This window comes from Mirounga angustirostris, unplaced genomic scaffold (assembly GCF_029215605.1).
Source record: "Mirounga angustirostris isolate CCGP_5_RB_7025 unplaced genomic scaffold, mMirAng1.0.hap1 SCAF_4, whole genome shotgun sequence".
Lineage (NCBI taxonomy): Eukaryota > Metazoa > Chordata > Mammalia > Carnivora > Phocidae > Mirounga > Mirounga angustirostris.
Genome location: NW_026991712.1, coordinates 76,410,903 through 76,434,813, shown reverse-complemented (window position 1 = coordinate 76,434,813; position 23,911 = coordinate 76,410,903). Strand labels below are relative to the sequence as shown.

At 42.3% G+C, this 23,911-nt stretch overlaps 1 protein-coding gene across 3 annotated transcripts in view; it reads right to left on the bottom strand.

The window, feature by feature from the left end:
- OPRK1 (opioid receptor kappa 1) overlaps window positions 1-19,031 on the bottom strand; it is a 33,526-nt gene extending 14,495 nt beyond the window's left edge. Inside the window, exons 1-3 of one of the 3 annotated variants that reach the window (XM_045896558.3) lie at window positions 18,820-19,031; window positions 18,157-18,453; window positions 1,966-2,318 (exon numbers count right to left, since the gene is read on the bottom strand). In XM_045896558.3, the coding sequence (XP_045752514.1) occupies window positions 1,966-2,318; window positions 18,157-18,413 (610 nt within the window). In that variant the 5' untranslated portion in view covers window positions 18,414-18,453; window positions 18,820-19,031. Of the gene's footprint in view, window positions 1-1,965; window positions 2,319-14,808; window positions 14,981-18,156; window positions 18,454-18,819 lie in introns of those variants that run through there. The other 2 variants (XM_064588337.1, XM_064588338.1) reach the window with 2 other exon arrangements.
- Window positions 19,032-23,911: the final 4,880 nt, after the last annotated feature.

Below are 23,911 nucleotides of genomic sequence, written 5' to 3'. Positions count from 1 at the left end.
CCAGTTATTAAGTATCAACACCCTAAGCTCGGAAGAGTTTCTTGTAACTTTATTTCCATTTGTTGTATGCATGAAGAAACAAAATCCTGTGTGTAATTAATCATACTTTAAAATGCTTCTCTGATAAATTCTGGCATATCCTAAAATTTACCAAGTATTATAGCTTAACACCTTCCACAGCTAAGCTGGAAATTCATTTTATAGTTTCAGAGGGAAAAGGTTGTGTTTCATTACAAATGTGGACTATGCCAGATAAGCTATGATTTTAGCACCTGCCCTTTCTATGATCGGGCAGTCCCTACTACACATATTCAATTATCTGTATTTACAGGTATCATGAGCCTCCCTAACAAACTAGACCTTTTGGAGAACTGCTACGGCAATAAATAGCATTTATGAAGTCCAGAGTTCTGCTCCCCTCTTTCCAATGAATTTCTACTAAGACCAAAGATATTTTCATAGTTTTACTTTTACTAGTAAAGCAAAACTGCTGCGACAGTAGCTCTCACCCTGGCTGCAGTTCAGAGTGACCTGGGGACATCTTAAAAATCTTGACACCCAGGGGTGCCTGGGTGGCACAGATGGTTAGGCATCTGGCTCTTGGTTTCAGCCAGGATCTTGGGGGTGAGCCCCACATTGGGTTCCACGCTCAACATGGAGTTCACTTGGATTTCTCTCTCCCCCTCCCAATGCCCACCCTCCTTCAAAAATAAATAAAAATATCTTGAGGGGCACCTGGGTGGCTCAGTCGTTAAGCATCTGCCTTCGGTTCAGGTCATGATCCCGGGGTCCTGGGATAGAGCCCCGCATCGGGCTCCCTGCCCAGCGGGGAGCCTGCTTCTCCCTCTCCCTCTGCTCCTCCCCCCTGCTTGTGCTCTCTCTTTCTCTCTGATGAATAAATAAAAAATATTTAAAAAAAAAATCTTGATACACAGACTGTGCCTCAGTTCAATTAAACCAGAGCCTCCAGGGGGGAACCCAGGCAGCAATATAGGTGACCCTTGAACAGCATAGCATGGGTTTGAGCTGCACAGGTGCACTTATACGCAGATTTGTTTTTCATTGCAGAGCAGTACTATAAATGTATTTTCTCTACCTTATGATTTTCTTCATAACATTTTCTTTTCTCCAGCTTACTTTGTTGTAAGAATACAGCATATAAGCATAAAACATACAAAATATGTGTTAATCAATTGTTTATGTTATCAGTAAGGCTTCTGGGTCAACAGTAGACTATTAGTAGTTAAGTTTGGGGGAGTCAAAGGTCATACAAGGATGTTTGACTGCATGGGGCCGGTGCCCGCCACATTAATCAAGGATCATCTGTATTTTCTGAGGTGCCCAGGTGATTCCAACAGGCAGCCTGGAGTGAGAACCACTAGCGTAGCAATACTGGGAAAACATCTAGTATCCTGTTTGCATTGGGTAAGAACTAGTATGTCCAAAATCTAAGTTTTGCTCATGTGTACTATCATCCATCTGTGAACCTAATTCTGAATGTCCTACAGCCAAATGAAGTTGTTATGATAGTAACATGGAGACTAACCCCTAAAGAAAAAGAGTAAAGAGCCAGCAGAGGTCTCTAATGATTTAGGGCCCTTTTTCAGGGAGAAAGAAGAGGAGAGAGTAGGTGTATCTTACAATTGCCAGCATACAATGGATTGCATTCTAAAAATCTACATGCCTATGGTTCCCTGCTTCATCCTCACCCCTCCAGATTCTGATAAGCAGTTCCAGAATAGCAGATAGGTTGGGCATCTGTGTTTGGGTAATGTCTTTATCCCATCCTATGTTTAGATATGGAAAGCACAAAACTGTTGTGTTTTTCATCCATGGATTTAGGCATTATATTTCCACTAGCTTTTGGTTTTTCCCCTAGATATGTGTCCTACTCATTTGCAAATTAAAAGTTTGTATAATTAGAAGTAGGGTGGTTAAAAATGAGATGAACATGACTGCCCTTACCTTCCCTGACTTTGGTCCCTCCAAGGACTATCGCAGATATGCCAACAGATGATGATAAGAGCCAAATACAGATGTTGATGATCTTTGCCTTCATAGGTGTGCGAAAGTCTAAAGCCTTGACAGGGTGGCACACAGCAATGTATCGGTCCACACTCATCATGGTCAAGGTAAATATGCTGGTAAACATGTTATAGTAGTCAATAGAAATTACTATCTTGCACAGCACATCCCCAAATGGCCAGGAATTCATCAGATAGACCGTGCTCTGGAAGGGCATGGTTGTAGTAACTAAAGCATCTGCCAACGCCAGGTTAAATATATAAATGTTGGTTGCTGTCTTCATCTTTGTGTATCTAAAAGACAAGAAACAAGATCATTTCTCTTCAACTTTATGTCAAGTCCATGAAGTAAATGTATTTGTAACAACCTTTGAATTATTAAATTTGTTTTTCATTCACTTATTCTTTACATATTTATTGAGCATCTAATATATAAAAGACTTCTAGTTATTAAGGGTAGTAGGAAAAATGGACAAAAATCTCTGACTTGACTTAGCTTTTATTCTAGTGCTTTGTTCAAAATATATTTAAATTTAAAAAGGGGAAGAAAATAGCATAGATAAATAGATAAATATACATACAGATTTTTTTGACAGACTTACACATAATACAGGTCTTTCTTTTGTGACTGACAATTCATTTTAATCCTATCGGAGTTGCTTGCCTTTAAGCATTTTTTTTACATACTTTATTACTTCCCTTTCCCTGTGTAAAACAAAGATAAAGCTTACTCAACTTTTCCTCAGGGTCATTTTGAGAAATCCATCACTGTAATTACATTTTTTGAAAAATCGAAATGGTTTTCATTTTTTTTAAAGATTTTATTTATTTATTTGAGAGAGAGAGAATGAGAGAGAGCACATGAGAGGGGGGAGGGTCAGAGGGAGAAGCAGACTCCCTGCCGAGCAGGGAGCCCGATGCAGGACTCGATCCAGGGACTCCAGGATCATGACCTGAGCCGAAGGCAGTCGCTTAACCAACTGAGCCACCCAGGCGCCCTGGTTTTCATTTTTAAAATACATTCAATTTCAATGGCTAAAACACAGCTAAGTTTGATTTTTGTTTGCCAGTGTGCCATTAGTTTTTCATCTTAAATGCATTATGTAAATAAAGCAGGCTGAGTTCTTCCTTATACACATCACAGCACTAAATGTAATCTAGCACAGTAGGTGAGAAATAATTCAGTTTTTCTTCACTCTCATTTTGAGAGATTTTTAAAGCACATAAGTTGTTTCCTCTTCCAACTGAGGGGACAGTAATTTTCAAAACAGGTCAAAAACATTGCCTTTGGGGCGCCTGGGTGGCTCAGTCGTTAAGCGTCTGCCTTCGGCTCAGGTCATGATCTCAGGGTCCTGGGATCGAGCCCCACATCAGGCTCTCTGCTCCGCAGGAAGCCTGCTTCTTTCTCCCTCTCCCACTCCCCCGCTTGTGTTCCCTCTCTCGCTGTGGGTCTCTCTCTGTCAAATAAATAAAATCTTTAAAAAAAAAAATTGCCTTTAAGCCCAAATTATTCTTTCCATTATAACATGAAGTTGAGAACAATTCCATTTTCAACTAAAACTGAATTAAGAAGATTGTTTTACTTCGAGAATGCTCTCTGAGGGATCTATAGGGCATGAAACATTCCAAACAGTATCAGCAGGTTTTCAGAGGCCAAATGCCTTTGAATATGTAGGGGAAATCCACGTTAATTACTTTCTACACACCTCAGATTTGTAGGCCTTATTGTAATTAACTCAGTCATGCCCCACGTACCTTCTTAATGTTATGGCTTTGACTGTTATTAAAGGTCACTTATAAGGAACTGTCTTATGGAAAATTACCGCTTTGGCTATAAAATCAATATCAATGTTTTTTATTGATCCCTGCTAGCGTGTCTTTCAATACATAAATTTCTACATGAGAAATTTATGGACAAAAATCTCTTTTAAAACATGTAGTGACAGAACAGCCTTGGCTCTCCTGGGAGGCAGGACTTCTATGAAGTCAGATCATCCAGAGTCTGGATTCAGTGTATGATTTTCTGAGTTTCAGGTCCTGTCACATAAAGATAATAAAACCAAATTGTTGTACCTGAGGTAAAGGCAGTAGTTGACCTGGCTCAAAATGTGTGACACACAGGATCACACTTCACTCTCAGCATCCCACTCACCCTCCCCCCAAATCTTCCCCTCCTCTCTTTTCTTCTTGCTAGAAAATGGTTTGTCTGTGCTTGGATGAACGCATGGTAAAGAATGGCACAGAGTCAGTATCTGGGTTTCCATTTTTATGCTCTGCTATCTAAAGAGTGCTTTAATCTGGAGAATACGTTTATTTTAAAATAGGTTATGTTTTACCTTTACAATTTTCACTTAAATATTATTAAGAGGCCTATAAGTTTTAGAAAGTGATTAAATGTGGGGTGCCTGGGTGTCTCAGTCAGTTAAATATCTGCCTTCGACTGAGGTCATGATCTCAGGGTCCTGGGATCGAGTCCCATGCTGAGCTCCCTGCTCAGTGGGGAGTCTGCTCCTTCTGCCTCTCCCCCCAATGCTTATGCTCTTTCTCTCTAAATAAATAAATAAATAAATAAATAAATAGTGATTAAATGTATATGGCCAATGCTCAGAGCATAGGCATTATAAAGGCACAGATAACTAGGGAAGTCCACTTCCCGAGACAGAGCAAATGTTTCCAGTGAGCAAGACTGAAATGCTATCTGTTCAAATGTTGTCTTCTTTAAGGTATGGTTTTGTGTTTGAAAAGTACATCTTATAAGCCAACCTCCTATTCTGTCAACTTTCTCTCCAAGAATCCCTGATATTAACAAAGATTGTAGTGGGCAGTACCTTTGACTTCTGCTCTCATATTTAGTGACCCTGATACTCTCCTCTTACTTTATGAAGTTAGACAGACATCCCCTGTCTCACACAATTGGGTAGACCTAGGTTCTAGTCCTTATTTTTCCCTCCCACTGTAAGATTTTGGAGAGGTTACTAAAAATGGAGCTTCAGTTTCTCAACTATAAAATGGGAAATATAATGTTTATCTCATAGAATTCCTGAGATAGTTAATGGAATGCCCCTAATCCAGAGAATATGTCTAATTTTTTTCATGGTCTTCAACTCCTCTCCCTCCCTTATGTATGTGGCCATCAGTCACCACAAGAAGAAAAAAAGGAACCTAGTTTTTAGTTAGAGCCATTGTTCCCCTTGAATATGAAAGATAATAGTAAAAATGACGCCTGTGACCTTACATGCTAGAGGAATGTGAATGGAATGAAATATGAGTTATGATAAAATATAATATGCACCTTTATCAACAATTATGGAAAGAGCCCAAGTGTCCACCGACTGATGAATGGATAAAGAAGATGTTGTCTATATATACAGTGGAATATTACTCAGCCATAAACAAGAATGAAATCTTGCCATTTGCAACAATGTGGATGGAGCTAGAGTATTATGCTAAGCGAAGTAAGTCAATCAGAGGAAGACAAATACCATATGATTTCCTCATATGTGGAATTTAAGAAACAAAACAGATGAACATAGAGGAAGAAAAAAAAGAGAGGGAAGCAAACCATAAGAGACTCTTAACTATAGAAAACAAACTGAGGGTTGATGGAGGGAGGTGGGTGGGGAGATGGGCTAGATGGGGGATGGGCATTAAGGAGGGCACTTGTGATGAGCACTGGGTGTTATATGTAAGTGATGAGTCACTAAATTCTATACCTAAAACAAATATTATACTATATGTTAACTAACTAGAATGTAAATAAAAATTTGATGCAAAAATATGTATATAATATGCATCTTTAATCATAAAATGATGATTTTCTCTTAGCTTTTCAAAAATACTTTAAAAAATAAATATGAAATTGCTTAAGACTTGAACTTATAAAGAATTTAAATTCTGTCATCAGATCTCAGAATAAGAGAGATGAGCTCCTATAACAGAAATGTCTACAAATTACACTAATTTTAACTATACTAATCGTAGCAAAGGTTCTTGCTCCCAGAGAAACAAGCTCTGGCCAGACCATTCATGTAGGGACTACCACTGCCACCATCCCCCAAGGCCAGAGACACTTACCAGAGACCTAGAGACATACCTGCACCCTCCTTTCATGGAGACCTTTGGATCTGCCAGCATCCCGATGTCAGGGCATCACTCTCGTTTTGAGATGGTTCATGTTAATGATGATGATCTTACTAACCATTTATTTCTAACACTCCCTGTGTCAGACTCTGTATACATCCCACATATTTATCCCATTCAGTCCTCATCACAGCATCACATGGTAGGGATACTGATACCTACAGGTGACACCACTGAGAATCACGGGAGTTATGTGCATTTCTCAAAGTCATATGGCTATAAACAGCATTGCTGACTCAAACCTGGGTGCTGGATGCCAGTCTCTGCATTCTTAAATCCCCCCAGCACTGTATAATTTACAAAGACCAGTACTTTGACCTCCATGTATTTTTATCTGATTCTCGAGACAACGACTCCTTGAGTTTAGCCAGGAGATTTATGTCTTCTCCCTAATATTAGTGAAGCAAGTTAGACTCAGATGAGTAAAGTGATGTTTCTTTTTCTTTTTTTAATTTATTTTTTAAAGATTTTATTTATTTATTTTTGAAAGAGAGAGAGAGCAGGAGCATGCACAAGCAGGGGCAGGGGGGTGGGGGGGTAGGCAGAGGAAGAAGCAGACACCCTGCTGAACAGGGAGCCCAGTGCAGGACTCGATGCCAGTGTCCTGGGATCAAGACCCAAGCCAAAGGCAGACACTTAACCGACTGAGCCACCCAGGCACTCTAAAGTGATGTTTCTAATGTTGGCAAAGGCGGACCTCGGTGGCATGATCTGGAAGGGGCAGAAGGGCAAGGCCTTCTCCCAGGGTTCTGGAAGACACATACTTATAAACCTACCACACTGAAAGAGAGAACTGACAGGTATAATTCAAACTAGTGAATAAACTATGAGTTCAACAAATATTTACTGACAGTCTTTTATGTACTACACTGGACCGGATCCTGTGAAAAAGTGTGATAGTAAGACCCTCACCCTCAAAGACAGTCTTGTTGAGCACTCTGGTATTGTTCATTTAATCAAAAGGAGATAGTAGCTAGTCCTTTCAGTCAAATGTCCCCTGAGGGGAGAAAAAAGTACACTTTCTTACTATGATAAGATATGAAATGATTTTCCATTTCATCCACCCTGCTTTACAAAAATGTGCAAATATTTCAAGTAAAATGGCACCATGTGGGTGGGAAGCTTTGGCTCGTGTGGAGAAGCTGGAAGTCGGCTGGCAGCGAGTGGTTGCACTTTTTAGCATACATACCACAGGGGCATATGGCACTAAAAGAGCAAAGTCTGTGGGGTTGTCCTCACTACACTTGTCAATGTTACAAACCTGAAAACGATGGTAATGTGTACTGGACGGGATGCCAGGAGCAGGCCAGGAAGAGAGGTCAACCAGAGAACCCAGGGTGCCGGCTGTAAGGAAGGTCATCGCCTGGCTACATGGCGGAGGGTGTCTCTGGGAGTAAGAAATGCTTCTCATCATATGTTAACTCAAGACCTTCCTACTGGAGTTCTCTTTACAGAGAACTGAGGGGTGTCTGCTGGATTGGCAGCCATATGCACACAAGGTTATCTGCTGAGCTATCAGGAACCAATGTCACCAGGCAGGGTTTCTGGGAGAGCCTGGCACTTGCCAGGAGAAAAATGAGGCACCAGCGGGAGGAACACTGACCTTGAGCCACAGCAGTCTCACATCTCCCCGTCCTTCCCATGTGCCTGCTGTGCTCAGACACTGTGCAGGTAGAAGAGCTCATTCTTGAATTATTAGCATCCCTTGCTGTTGAGGTTCATTGCCCGAGTGCTTTATTTTAAATTTAAATGATGCTTCTTTAATCAGGAGCTCCTTTTTAGCTTTATGACAGCATAATAAACCCATAATCTTGATGGGTAATCACCATATATCTTTAAATACATACATGTTTCCCATTTTACTGGAAAGTTATTTTTAGCTCTTACCTGCAATTGTCCCCCATGCTGACAATACACACACACCCTCTCTTCTCTCTGGTTATAGTCAAGCTTCCTCCCCTGTCTTTATCATTTCATTATTTCAACACATTTTTAAGTGTCTGCTCCATATACAGCGATATACTGGGCATTGAGGATGATTGAAAAACTCAATATACAGACCATGCCCCAGGGAATTTTTCAACTGACTGAGTCAAAATTACAACGTGAACTAGAGGAATAGACAGAAGAGCAGGATCAGCGTGTAGTGAAGAGATCAGGACACATCATAAAGAAGACAAAACCTGGACAGGATCTTGAGCTTTGAGAAGGATTTGGAGAGAGAAGCTTTCATGGCTACAGTAATGGGAACCTGGCTGAGCTGGAAAAAGGGGTGTCAGGGCACAGAGAACCTTGAATACCAAAGAGGCAAAACCATGTGGAGTGTTCATTGAGGGCTTACTATGGGACAGACTCTGTTTTGGGAACTCTATCTGGCAGAGTTATCTTGATGACTAAATGAGACAATCCCTCAAAGTACCCAGCACAGGACTTGGTATTTGATGATTGCTCACGGGATGCCAGCCCTCACAGTCATTAATGCTGCTGCTAGTATCATTACTGTGGTCACTGACGACCTGCACCGGTCCTAATAACCTGCCTGACAGTCCCATAAGATTCCACTGCCCCCAATTCTTCTGAAGAGTAAGCAGTCTTAGAGATGATTCTCAGGAGTTCTTAGAGTCCATAGCTAATCAGTAAAGGAATTCAGGGCTGTCATTCCAAAGTTTCTTAAGGAGGCAGAAATTTTATCAGAGAAATAATGTGATTCTGTGAGTTCTGCTCCTTCCAGCAGCTAAAGATTGAAAAGCATTCTGATAAGTGTGGTGAAATACGTATCATGAGGGTAAAAAAACCATTTGATATGAGGGAATGGGGCATGAGTCAGGGAATACTAATATTGAACACTAGCACGCTGCCCATCCATGGACAAAGGCTGTCATGTACATTATAGGTAGTGTTGCAGTTTTTCCACAAACAATACCCATCCTTTGGGTGAGGAAACAGTAAAGAGGAAGTAAATGGCTTGCCTGAGACCACAAATTAGTGAGACTTTAGGGAGTAAAAATCTGTAGCCATCAAACCACAGCTGCAACAGAATGAAACAAACAAACATACACCCTAATGGTCATTTTTCTGAATAGACCCCTTTAATATAGCAAATACCTACGGGCCAACAGAATACAACTGAAGAATCGCTGTTTGGTCCTGGTGAAAAAAAAGGAGTGTGACCAAACACTCCTGACCCACAGGAAGCTGGCCACTTACCCCCAACACACCAAGCTCGGTAGAAGGAAATTTCTATGATACCTGGGAAAATGCAGTCCTATTAAACCAAAAGTGGAAGACTAGCATAATGACACTCTTTTCTCTGCGCTGCCAACAAGCATGATTTATTCATTTTCCTGGGCATGTTTTCCAGATACAGAGCATTCCAGATTTTATGTTTTAAATGCTCAGAAATGATGGCTTTACTGATGTGAATTTTCAGAAGAATTTATTCAAAAACATAATGAGTTTGCTTCATTAATTCTCCAGATAAGTTTCAGTTCCTCTCAAAATTAAGTTGCTATGTCTTTTTGGACTATTTACCATTGAAATTATGGTTCTTTACTAAGGGGCAATAGCTTACTAATTTTTTTTAAGATTTTATTTATTTATTTGACAGAGAGAGACACAGTGAGAGAGGGAACACAAGCAGGGGGAGTGGGAGAGGGAGAAGCAGGCTCCCTGCTGAGGAGGGAGCCCGATGCGGGGCTCCATCCCAGGACCCTGGGATCATGACCTGAGCCGAAGGCAGACGCTTAACAACTGAGCCACCCAGGGCCCCAGCTTATTAATTTTTAAGGGAAGGAAAGGAAATTCATTTATTGTTTCTCCAATGATCTGACTCTGCAATTGACTACATTCACTATATTCACATTCACTATGTCAATCCACAGATTCATTCAGATGTCAGGCAGGTGCCTTCAGTTCCCCAGAATTACCCTCCCATATGCAAAGAGCAAAAGCTATAGAAAAAACAGAGGAGCAGAATGTGTCCCCGAGTTCCACAACTGACACAGCCTCGGTGACCATGCTGGCAGTGATGGACGGCCAGAATGGTGGACAGGTATCGCATCGCACGGGAGGCAGGCTGTCCATGCAGAGTGGTGAGAGAATGTAGAATAGTGATCTCACTGCAAGAGCTGGTGCCCAGGATCTGCTCGTTCTCTGTAGGCATGGTCCTGACACCCAGAATGAATGTTCTAGTGTATTCAGCTGTGCACATAGGGTGAGCATTTATCATGCCTGACAACACCCAGTAGAAAAATTACAAATCTCATGTGATTGACATGTTGTTTCTCGGCCTACAACTATCTGGATATTTAGAAGTACACAGATATCTTAAATGATTTTTCCAATTTTATACAGAAAACTGACGTAGCGAAGGGAGCCGCAGGATGCTAGTAGAGAAGAGACAAGATTACCCTCCCTCTCTGCACTCTTATCAGAAGGAAATGGTCCCTTCACTGGGTGGAAAGCAACGTGGTAAGCAGAGAGAGTTTAGTTGTCTTGTGAGGTTAAGTAAGTTAATACTTAGTAGGAGCTCAGAAAAATGTTCCCATTGTCTCTAAATGCTTGAAATTCTAACCGTTGTTAATCTGAAGGCTCCCTTCCCCACCTTCAGACCAGTCCTTTGGGATATCTCAATTCATCACATATTCATCACGTGCTTTCTGTTCTTCTCATCTTTCATCTAAATTCTGACTTGCTAGGTCAGAGAAGGGGTAAGTGTTTAAACACACACACACACACACACACACACAGAAGCCTTTTACAATATTATTCCCACTCCTAAAATCTCCTTTCTTACATCAGTCTTCCTTGTCTCAGACATAAGCCAGTATCCCCTCCAAAGAAAGAAACAAACAAAAGTTGGCTGATTTTCTGTGGAGGAACAAATCTTTTGTTAATACAGTTTTGATCCTGCATTACCTACACCACTGAAACCATGTAAGCCAAACCTTAGGAAAAAGACTGTCCTGCAGCCATACAGTTTTAGGTTTTTGCACTGAGGACAGAGCCCCCCATGGCAACGATAACTGAGTGCATCCAGAAGTTAATCTGGAGTGAAGAAAGTGCCAACTGCACAGTTCATATGAAGATACTGCTACTCAAGAGATACAGCTGAATGACTGATGGAGAGGGGCAACCATCTCCTAGCCAGAAATAAGTCCCTCCTAGAACTAATTCAAAGACAGGCACCAGGAAAAATTGTAAAGTCTCATAAAATGAACAGAATCAAGAAGTGATTTTGAAGACTACAATTTTGCCTAGAGTCTGTTAGAGGTTAGGAGCTCTATGCCTGATGACCAAATTGGTTTTCTTTCTCTTTCTTTCTTTCTTTTCCTTTTTTGGGGGAGGGGGGGATGCAGCTGGTTAGTCTCTGATCTCTGAAACACAAGGATTTGGATTTCAGCTCCAATCATATATTCCACAGGGAAGAAAATAATTCTATTTTGCTAATCCATATCACCAGTTGCAATGAAACCAATTCTCTCTTTTAAGAGCTTGTGAAATAATAAAATTACTTGGAGAAGTGCAAGATAGGCACTTTTGAAGATAATTTCTGGAGGGATCTTCACTATGCTTACTTTTAAGGAAATGTTCAACAATTCCAAGAGAGGACTCAGGATAAATGAGACCATATTTTTCAATCAAAGCCTGAGATAAGATGGATGTCAGAGAGGGAGCAGCACCAGGTTAATTATACCAATATGCCTCTGCCTTTTCTTCAATGCCTGGCTAGGTGTAGTCTGGTGATACTATCCAAGGTAGGCTACGGTGACATTTGAGAGAATATGGAATATATTTGTACATACAACTGCTGTGATTGCAACGAGAACTTCCAGAAGGAACAGATACTTTTCGCTGGATGGAAAAGAAGGCACTGCATCAGACACTCTGATTGGTCACCTCACTTCTTCCCATATCTCCGCAATTTGGTGATAGCCACACAGTTTCCTGGGACTGACACAAGTTCAGCCATGGGGCCCAGACTAACTCAGAGGTGACCTGAGTCCGTATATGCAATGTGACCTAAGATGGTCTCCGTAGAGTGGGACTTCTGTCAGTGACTTGGAGAAGAAACACTCTGTCCCCCAATTTATGAACAAGAAAATGGGTACCCTTGCAAAAAACAACCTCTGTACTCAGCAAGCTTGGGTGGGTTGGCTGCCTTTGGAGAAGAAATTTGAGTTCAGGAAATGGAAACATTTCCAGAGTATTTTTGTGGTTTTGTTTTGGTTTTTGTTTTGTTTTGTTTTGGTTTGGTTTGGTTGGTTGGTTGGTTGGTTTTTTCCTAAGCCTCTTATAAAGTTGTCCTTCTTAGGAAATTTCAACACTGCCCAGGCTGAACTATAGGGAAGCACAAGTCTTCTACTCTCAGGGCAACGGTAGCAGAAGACTGACCCCCTAGAGGTCTTTATTGTGGTAGCAGTGAATTAATGAAAACTAATGAAAAAAGAAAAAAGCAAAACTTAAGACCAAAAACCAACTAATTTTGATTCCTGTTATTTTTGTCCTAATAATTTTTTCCTTGTTTATCCTTACACTTAAAAAGAAGCATGCCTTTATAAGAATAAAGCTTTTCTTCAAATTAAACAAAAGAGAACATATATACATAATTATCATGAAAATTGAAGCTTGAGGAGAGCGTTTTCTTAAGGAGAACAGAAAGGGGATTGGCAGTGATTAGGGCTGAGTTATGTCCCCTCAGATACATACGTTCAAGTTCTAACACCCCAGTACCTCAGAATGTGACTGTATTTGAAGATAGAGCCTTCAAAGAGGCAAAGTGAGGCAAAATCAAGGTAAAATGCGGTCATGAGGTTGGGACCTAATCCAATTTGACTGGTGTCTGTATTAAAGGAGGAGATTAGGACACAGACACACACAGAAGGAAGACCCTGTGAGGACACAGGGAGAAAACAGCCATCTGCAAGCCAAGGAGAGAGGTCTCAGAAGAAACCAACCCTGACAATACCTTGATATTGGACTTCTAGCCTCCCTGTGAGAAAATAAGTTCTGTTGCTTCAATCACCCAGTTTGTGGCACTTTTTGATGGCAGCCCTAGCACACTAATAGAGAGCAGAGCAGCAGAAAGAAGTTCCACCTGCGGTCAGCAGCCTACCTCTGCTGATGCCTGCCCTCCAGGTTTCAGACTAGCTCAGCCAGTCCCACTGTCACATAACCCAAGCCCTTGCAACAAATCTCTTCACATGTACATCTCCTATTGGTCCTGTTGTTCTGATTGAATCCTGACTAATACAGAGAGTGTGCAAAGTGAGGACAGAAAAGCTGAGAAGGCTCTGGAAAACATGACCATTTAAGAAACACGAGAGGAAGAGGAGTCTGTGCTGTAGACGAGAAACCCCAAGGATGTGGCAGGAAGTGAAGGACAGGGTGATATCAGAGAAAGTGAAGGGCGTAAGACTGATCGAGCATGCCAATTCTCCACAGAAATCAAGGGACAGTCAGCCCAAAATGAGCAGCTGAAACGTGATGTTCTAGCTTTGGTAAAGGAGCTTCAGGGAGGGAACCCAAGTACATGGGGCTGAGGAACAGGTGGAAGACAAGAAAATGAAGAAGGAGGTTTATCCCTCCAAGAAACTTACCTACAACACACAGGAGGATGAAAAGACATTAGCTAAGGGAACTCAGAAAAATGGAAGGGTCGTGGATATTAATTACCTGTAAGATGACAGATGCTTGAGTATGTCCAGATGCATAAGGGACAAAAGCAGTGAAGAGATTACAAATAGCGTAGAAAGGGGATAGCTAACACAGCAGAGACCTCAGGAGAGCTGGAGGTGATGAGATTCAACTCTCAGGAGCAGGGATTTGCTCTGGATACAAAGAAGGAAACATCGCCACAGAGATGGAATGATACAAGGCAGGGCAGCTGCCAGTGCCCATATGTAGGAAGAGCATTCCCAGCAGCTAGACTCTAGTGTCACAGTGAACCACTGAGTTAAGACCATCCCCTGACCATGACGAAATATGGCCAGGGAGAGGGTTTAGGAATTAGTGCCAATGAAATTAGTTTGAGGTTCTTTTTGTTGGGTTGTTGTTTTGTTTGTTTGTTTGTTTGTTTGTTTTTTTAAGTGACAATTGGGAAAAGAAATCGGCTCTTTCTGGAAATAGGAGAGAGACATAAAAGCACTAGGCAGACTTGGGGTCAGATACATTTGAAGGCAGTGACTTTGCCTTCAAGTGTATCTTTACAAAGATAAAATTGATTTTATTCAGCAGCATTTTTCGCTGGGAATAGGAATAGGAAGATAAGGTACAGGCTTGATCCAGGGTTGAGGTTCGGACAACGGCAGAAGGACAAGAAGGCAAGGTAGCCAAATGTATTGTCAAGAGAGACTGCAGTGATGGTTTATGGTGCCCAGGTGAGGTAAGAAAAAAAAGAGCATCTGGGAGAAAATGAAGGGCTGCCTGGTAAGAAAGTATCCACAGGTCTGCAGAAGTGCTATAGAGGGCAATGAATTCAACAGTAAACCAAAGCACAGGCTCTGGGGTCAGGCTGGCTCCACAATCAGCAAGGTGTGACCTTGGTCAGTTTATTTAATCTTACTTTGCCTTCATTTTCACCATCTGTTAAATGGGGATGGTAAGACACCTATAGTTGTGATTCACGTGAAATAGGGAGCTTTACCGGCCTGGCATATATTTAGTGTCCCTTGGGTTCTGGTCATGTCCGCTGGGGGAGGAGACAGTCATATGCTTGGAAGTTGTGGGAGAATGGTTTAAGATGTCACAGATGAGACTGCCTGGCAAGTTCCAGGATGTGGGTGTGGGTGGGTATCACAGCATTCACTGCAGGGGACCTGCACAGGAAGAGGTGGAGAGAACACAGGCTTAGGATCCTAAGTGCTACACCCATGGGCACACCCGAGGTGTCATAAGAGCCAAAGACAGAGATCCAGGGCTGAGGTAAGAACCTCCCACCCCAGGACCACAAACCCCAAAGCCTGGTGAGAAGAGAGGCTGGTTTTCACAATGACAAGTTACTATGCCCTAATATTAGGCAGTTATGGCAGTTGGTACCTATGAAATGATGGAAACACTTGAAATTATAAATATATTCAGAGGGTACTGGGCAGCGTTTCAGGCACCCAAGATGGGAAAGCTATTTGTAAGACAGGTCTAAAAATAGTCAAAGCTTTTTCCACAACCCTAACTTCCTCCCCAGGTCTGAACTGGCCATCTCGGACCTGCACCTGCCCCAACATCCAAGCATCTTTAGAATGATGTCCTAGATGACTGAACCATGCCCCTTTTCAATGTGTAATATTTTAAAATAGTGTCCCTCTCAAAAGTGATCCTCCATCTTTTCAAGCAGTGTTGCTTAGCTCTCAACATCAATTATAAAAACTGCATATGAGTTCCTCACTCCGGTTCTGCTCTCAGTCCTGGTGTGTACACCATAGCCACCTCTCTCAAGTCTTCAGTTCCTTCTTCTCCCGAGTGAAATAAACCTACATCCACCAACTTTTCTTTTGAGGTTTTATTTTTCAACTCTTTGACCATCTCTCAGTCTTAACCAACTCCAAATACTCCTTAATACTCTTAGCTATAGATGTAAGCAAACTAATGTTTCAGTACATTGGCATTCCAGGATGATAGTGAAACTCCTCACTTTTCATACTTCATCTCCAAGTAGTTGGGAGTGGAGTGGGAGGACGGATGATGTTACATGAACTAGCTAACTTCTTTCGTATTTTTAGCTAAATGTATCTCCTTTTAACAAATTTTAGCCCTGGATATCGTTTGGATACACACACACACACATATATATAATTATATATTGCATATGTTATATAAATATATGAATAATTAGTAAGTGTACTATATTATTATTTATAATGGTGATTATTCATTATGTATAATTACATGTAATTATTATATATATTTATATTTCATTTCTACTTCTATTTCTTCATATTCATATTTGACATTAAAATCCTAGTTAATCTATAATTCTGTTTTCATTCTGACATGTCTACTGTTCCCTATAGATATGTCTTTGCACATATTTTAGGATTCTTCATTCCTTTTGATCCTACTCTGCAGGGCTATATAAATAAACAGTTGTTAAGCAACTAAGAAGCTCTTCTCAAACTCAAAACTTCAGGTGCTCATTCAAATAACAATAAGATGTATTTATTTTGCTCATGCACTTAAATATGATATAAGTAGGAACAGAGTTGTTTTTTTTTCCTTAGCATCTTCTTCTTGTGTAATAATGTTTTATTACAAAACAACAGCCTGTGAACCAAAGATCTCCTAAAAATTTTAATTGTAATTGAGAACACAGCTGTCTTTTCTTTTGGTTGCTATAATCTTCTCTCTAATGGAGAGCAGCCCTGAAATTACTAAGGACTTGGAAAAACAATGTGCTTTTAAAATATTTTCTCCCTCTGTAGCCTTTACTCATCACAGATAGAATGCCTATAAAATGCAATACACAATTATGGAAACCAAGGCTACCAAGCTACAAACACTAATTGTAGGTTAAATGAGCTTTACAATATATATTTGGAGGCTTAAAAGATGGGTTTTAGTTCCAGAGCACAGATGATAATAAAAGACCTGACATTCTCAAACCTAGATAGACAGATAAATGGGCATTTTTTTATTATGATGATTTCCCAAGACTCATGCTACTATAGGTAATGTTCTTAAGGTTCATAATAAATAAAGAGCTAAACTAAAATTAGAATTAAAAAACAAAAACGTAGTTTTTCTTCATCCCTTCAATGTCCCTGAAAAGAGTGACTTATGTCCCTTATTTTACAGGGACGTCTCAAAGGAATGTAAGCTCCTTATTCACTCTTAAAGGTGTATTTCCAAAGCATTAACTCTCCCAGAAAGGGAAATACATATCTATCAAAGGGCACCCAGAGCAAAGTTGGGATTTTTTTTTTTTTTCTTGTTTTCTTTGTTTAAAGAGGTCAAAATAAGGGCGCCTGGGTGGCTCAGTTGGTTAAGTGACTGCCTTCGGCTCAGGTCATGATCCTGGAGTCCCTGGATCAAGTCCTGCATCGGGCTCCCTGCTCGGCAGGGAGTCTGCTTCTTCCTCTGACCCTCCTGACCCTCCCCCCTCTCGTGTGCTCTCTCTCTCAAATAAATAAATAAAATCTTAAAAAAAAAAAAAAAAGAAAGAGGTCAAAATAAGAATCACTTCACTTACCAGAAAATTAGCAGATATAGGTGGATATTTGGGTACTTATAATTAGAAGTTGACTTCAATGTAATGCCACCAAAGAACAACAAAATAGAACCATCGGTTTCTCTCCGTGGAAAATAAAAAGTAAAGGAATTTTTGAAAACCTCCACAACCCACAGTTTAGAGGATAAATATTGGATGGCTTATTTACAAAAATCACTGATATTCTAAATAAATTAGATAACATTTCAGTACTAAAAGGGCTCATGCGTGAATACCAACAACCCTAAATAGTATACTGGCTTTTGTTCATAAACCATAATCCCAATCCGATGAGTCACAGAAAATTCTGAATATCTCCAGTGCATTCGATGGGCCTGAATTTCACCTTAAGAAATATTTGCAAAGGACAGAACAAAGTGCTCTGAACTGGCGCGGGCAACCAGGCAAAAAAGCCAGGAAAAGGAACTAGCTTCCCTTCCAGAAGACGCTGACATTCCTCCACGCCCTAGTACTTTCCCTGACCACAGTTCTTAGTAGGGGTTTGGTTAGGGGGGAGGGGGGGAAGCGGGAGGGGGAGTGGAGGGTCATTCAAACGCTCAAAACGCCCCTGGCTGTTCGATTCGCCCCCTGTGAACCTCGCAGTTCCCCACCCAAAACTCTTCCAGGAAATCCTTTACTTCAAGGAGGCCACCCTCTGAGAATCTCCAGAGTCCTGCACGGAGGGCAAGGAGTTTCCGCAACCTAGAGGGAGCCGCAACCGCAGGTCCTGGCGGCAGAGCCCGACCTTCCCTCCCGACCCCAGCCACTGCGGCGCTCCGGCCCCGCACTCACCGGATGATCACGAACATGACCAGAGAGTTGCCCACCAAGCCCACGACAAACACCACGGAGTAGACAGCCGTGATGATGACAGGGATGGCGGGAGAGATGTGCGCGGACTCCAGCGGAGCGCCCTCGGATCCCCCGCTGCTGTTGCCGTCAGTCTCGGCCCAGCCCGGCAGCCAGCCGCTGCCGTTCGGGAGCAGGCAGGTGCTCTGGGAGCAGGTGGGACCCGGCTCCCCGCGTAAGATCTGGACCGGGGACTCCATCGTCAGGCGGCTGCAGCTGGAGGGCAAGCAGAGGCAGAACCTGCAGGGCCACGAGAGCGAGAGAACCAGCTGGACCCGGAGAGGCAAACTTTGCCCGCCCACCGGCCAGCGCGCGGGGGCCAGCAGCCCGGGGAGCCCGGGACCCGCTGATGCCCACCCCGGCGCACGTCCCCAGAGGAGGAAAAAGGAGGGCGGACATCTCGCTGCAGCTGAGTACTGGTGAGGCGGACAGCGCTGGCTCCTCTTCCCGGGCTCCTGAAATCCCCTCCAACCCTTTCCTAGGCACGGTCCCCTGGTGGAATTGTTCCCAAAATGCTGCTCTGAGCCCCCAGGAACAAAAAGCTCTCGAGCACAAAGCCCTCGCTCCCCAGGACTGCTCCTCGAAAGTCAAAAGCCCAAAGCTCACCTCCGGCTCCCGGAGACCCGCAGAGTGGTCCAGGGGACGTCCTGGTCCCTGCGGAACCTCGCGCTCCCGGGGCCGCTCAGCTCTCGGAGTCGCCGCGCACCCGCAGCCCAGCGCTCTGGCAGAGGCACCTTTTCAGTCGAGCTCGGTCGCCGAGCTCAGCGCGCGGCTGCCACGACCCGTGGCGGCTCAGCCAGGCCTTTGCTTCTAGGAGTCGGCGGGGCTCACTGGCCCGTTGGGTGGAGAGCTCCAGGGCGCCCCGCCCCGGGCCGCGCCCGCCCCACCCCGTCCCGCCCACCCAAACCCAGCCTCGCGCCCCCAGCTGAGGCTCAGGGAGCACCAACTACCCAGAGCCTCAATCAGCCTCTCTTGGATGGCCCTAAGACTGAGCTGCTGCGCCATTTAGCTTTAGTAATAAGGAAGGGTGTGCCTCAGTGCAAGTATGCATCTGGATTATTCAAAATAAAGTCTAGAACTACTGTGGGCCTCATTCTCCAGACAGGTCTTCTTTCAAGAGAGGAGAAAAAGCATACTTTTATTTGAATGACCCATCCAAATAAAGTAGCAAAATAATCCAATTAGAATAAGACCAGGTCATAAGATATTAATGATTTAGTATACATAAATAGAATATTCCTGTGCATTCTATTCCTTCTAGTCTTCTCTGAGATGACACAAAGACTGCACCTTACAGGTATTACCTATATTTTGTTGTATTACCTGTGAATGGGTAAAACACTCTCCTTAGTGTTGGCCAGGGAGTTGACAATGTCTCTTTCTCTTTTTTTAATCCCTGCAATCATCACTTTTCTGTCCCTAGCGTGACTTCTCTACGAAGCCCCCAAGAACCTGAACTCCCATAGAGGAATTCAGTCATCATTTCTGTGCTTAACTCCACCAGTCAAGGATTGCTGTCAGATTCTGCTGGTGAAAGACACCCTCAGGAAGAGACCCAGGAGACAATGAAGAAAAGGAAGGAAGACCAAGGTAAGTTGCACAGGGGAGCCAGGACTCAGCCACTGAAGTGAAGGTCCTGAAGGACATCGGGAAGTTCCCCTCTCCCAACTGAGTATGGGAGTCAGGATGCTGATACAGTCATTCCATTCATCAGTTGACTGCAGAAGAGAGCTCTTACCTTGTTCAAGATATTGTGACCCCCAGAGATGAACCATGAGAGACTGTGAACTCTTGAGAAACAAACTGAGTGTTTTAGAGGGGAGGCGGGTGGGTTATCCCAGTGATGGGTATTAAGGAGGGTACATACTGAATGGAGCACTGGGTGTTATACGCAAACAATGAATCATGGAACACTACATCAGAAACTAATGATGTAATGTATGGCAACTAACATAATAAAATAAAATAAAATAAATAAAATATGAAATAAACAAATGTGAACTGAAAAAAAAAACAGATGAATGGAGAAAAAAAAAGATATTGTGACCCCCAAAGAGGCATTTGACCACAAGAGTCTTAACAACAACCTCAAAATGCACAGCTCTTCTTAGCAATTTGATTCAAAGAACAACAGGAAAGCTCTCCTTTGCCCAACAGAATCCCTCCAACCCTGGGATCATTGGTGTTTTGAAAATTATTATCAAATCTTATATCTTTTTAGGTTTTGATTGCAGATTTTCATTAGAAGATGACAAAACATCAGAATGATGGGATCTCCATGTGTCTGAGGGTCCTTCTCTGTTAGGAAGATGGCAGATGAATCATCTCCATATGTCTGGGGGCTTGTTTCCTGCCAAAGGGATCCCAGACTACCATCAAACCGACCTAGGAAGACGTTTTGTTTGAAAACTAAGCAGTATCCAAATAAGAAAGAAAGTAAAAATAGTATGTTAAAGTAAAATAGCTAAGAAAGACAGAATTATCCATTTGTCTTTCTGTCTACTACCTATTTATTTATGATTTCATGCATTCAACATACATACAACTGTGCAACACACTTTTGAAAGGGTGTTTACAATATCTATCCTCCTTTTGCACTCACCACATTGGTTAATTTTTGTTGTTGTTGTATTTAGCACACAGGTGGCTCACACAGCTGGTAACATTACTAAGTTGGCTCAAACACAGGTGTTTCTGGCTCTTGCAATATGCTGATTGCACAGAATGATTTCATGTAAGGGAGCAAATGCAGAGCCACTCTTCCCCAAAAGACAAAATATATATAGAAAGGGTTATTTGGCAAGGACAAAAAAGAAGAACAGGAAAGGTATTACTTGAAAAGATTTAGGTAAAGTTGTTTTTTTTTCTTTTTTAAGATTTATTTATTTGAAAGAGAGAGCATGAGTGGGTCGGGGGGGCAGAGAGGGAGAGGGAGAACCAGACTCCTTGGTGAGCAGGGAGCCCAATGTGGGGCTGCATCCCAGGACCCTGAGATCATGACCTGAGCTGAAGGCAGAGGCTTAACCGACCGAGCCACTGAGGTGCCCTAACAGTTTTAAAGAGGTAAAAAAAAACTTTAAAGACGTTTCCAAGTTGGTACAATTTCAATAACCTGAACTTTTGCTCTCCCTGTACGTCTCATATGTATACATAGTGTATGTGTATGGAGAGGTTTGCCAGGTACTTCTATAATGAAAGCAGAATGCAGAACTCAGCCTGGGACTTCTAAATTATAAGATGATGTTCTCATTCTGATCACCAATAAGAAACCTCTACTAGTTGGGACAGTCTTTTGAAGGCAAAAATTACTAATTATGATAAAGGCAGTTTTGTTTCATTTGAGTACTCCTATTTTTTTTTTCTTTTTTACCAAATTAATGGCCAAAATAAAGTGAAGCCAAAATGGGCAGAGCATTAAAAAACCTTCAGGCAGTTGCGGTTGCCAGGGGAACCTCGCTTGTGTCTCTGAACACAGTGAGGAAGTCCGCTTATGTGGATTCAGGTTGTCAGGAGTATGAGATTTTATCATAATATTGGAGAAAAGCGAGGAGGGGCGGAGCAAGGTGGCAGAGGAGTAGGAGACCTGGATTTTGTCTGGTCTCAGGAATTCAGCTGGATAGGGATCAAACCATTCTGAACACCTACAAACCCAACAGGAGATAGAAGAAAAGAATAGCAACATCTCTCTGAACAGAAAAGCAGCCACTTTCTGGAAGGTACGATGTGCGGAGAAGTGAATCCGAGGTGATATTCGGGAGAATAGACGGCGGGGGAGGGGGCCTCCGTCGGCCACTTTTGCAAGTGATAGAGCCGCGGAGCTCAAAATCAGAACTTTTAGAAGTCTGCTCCGCTGAGGGACGTTGCTCCAGTGGCTAAGCGGGAGGTAGAACCCTCCGGGACAGTGTGGTCTCAGGACCGTCGGGGTCACAGAAAGACCGGGGGTGCCTGAGTGCGGCAGAGCTCCCAGGTATCGGAGCGGGGAAGCCGACTGCAGAGACGGAGCCAAGGCGCAAGCTCTCAGCTCGGGGTTGCCATAAACCATGATCTGCGGCACAGTTGGGCCACTGCTCCTCCAGCAGGGACCCAACAAGCGGCAGATCCAGGGAGACTCCCTGTCCTCCCCCGGGAGGAGTGGCATGGGAGCGCACCACAGGAATCTGCTGGGTTTGGAGACTCCACACCGAGTCGTGTACCAGAGATAGAAATACTCGGTCACAGGCTGGGTGAGCACAGAGTGCGGCCAGAGACCAGGGAGACAGGAGTGACTGACTGCTTTTCTCTGAGGGTGCACTGAGGAGTGGGGCCTCAAGTACTCAGCTCCTCTGAGGGGGAGATTGGGAGGCCGCCATTTTCACTCTCCTTCTCCAAAGCTGTACGGAAAGCTTACAGGGAACAAAATCTCCTGAGAGCAAACCGGAGCAGATTACTTAGCCCTGGCCGGGCAAGGGAGGGGCAATTCCGCCTCCGGCAAAGACATTTGGCAACCACGGCAACAGGCCCCTCCCCCAGAAGATCAGCGAGAACAGCCAGCCAAGACCAAGTTTACCAATCAAAGAGAACAGCAGAACTCCAGCGCTAGGGGAAAAATGCACAGAGAATCCATGGCTTTTTTACCATGATTCTTTAGTCTTTCGAAGTTAATTTTATTTTTAATGGTCTTTTTTTTTTTTTTTGAATTTTTCTTGTTCCCTTTTTCAACCAACATCTTATCAATCCCTTTTTTAAAAAAACATTCTTATTTTTCCTTTTTAGAGTCATATTCGATCCCTTCATAGTAGTTACCCTTATTTTTGGCATATATATATATCATATATATATATGATATATGATATATATATATGTTGTTCTCTCTTTAAAATTTTTAGATAGTTTCTTCTAACAGATCAAAATATACCCTACATCTCTAGTGTACAGATTTGTTCTACTCTCCTGCCTGATCACATTCTCTCCCTTTTTTTTTCTTTTTTTTTTTAAATCCTCTTCTTTCTTTTTTCAAACAACTTCTTATCAATTCCTTTTATAAAATATTTTATAATTTTCATCTTTACAGTCATATTCCATCACTTCATCATATCAACCCTTATTTTTGTACATATATAAGTTTTTCTTTCTTAAAAATTTGGGAGGCACTTTCCTCCAACAGACCAAAATACATCCAAAATCTAGTGTGTGGCACTGATCTATGCACCACCCTGATCATATTTGATCATATTATGTTTTTTTTTGTTTTGTTCTGTTTTTGTTTGTTTTTATCTTTTTCATTTCCTTTTTTTTTCTTTTTCTTTTTCTTTTTTCTTTCTTTCCCCCTGGCTTCAGTCTTTTCTGATTTGTTTAGAGTATATTTTCTGTGGATGTTGTTACCCTGTTAGCATTTTGTTCTCTCATTCATCTATTCTCTGGACAAAATGACAAGACGGAAAAAATCACCTCAACAAAAAGAACAAGAGGTAGCACCGACTGCCAGGGACCTACTCAATATGGACATGAGTATGATGTCAGATCTAGAGTTCAGAATCATCACTTTAAAGATACGAGCTGGGCTTGAAAAAAGCATGGAAGTTATTAGAGAAACCCTTTCTGGAGAAATAAAAGAAATAAATTCTAACCAAGTCGAAATCAGAAAGGCTATTAAAGAGGTGCAAACAAAAATGGGGGCGCTAACTGCTAGGATAAATGAGGCAGAAGAGAGAATCAGTGA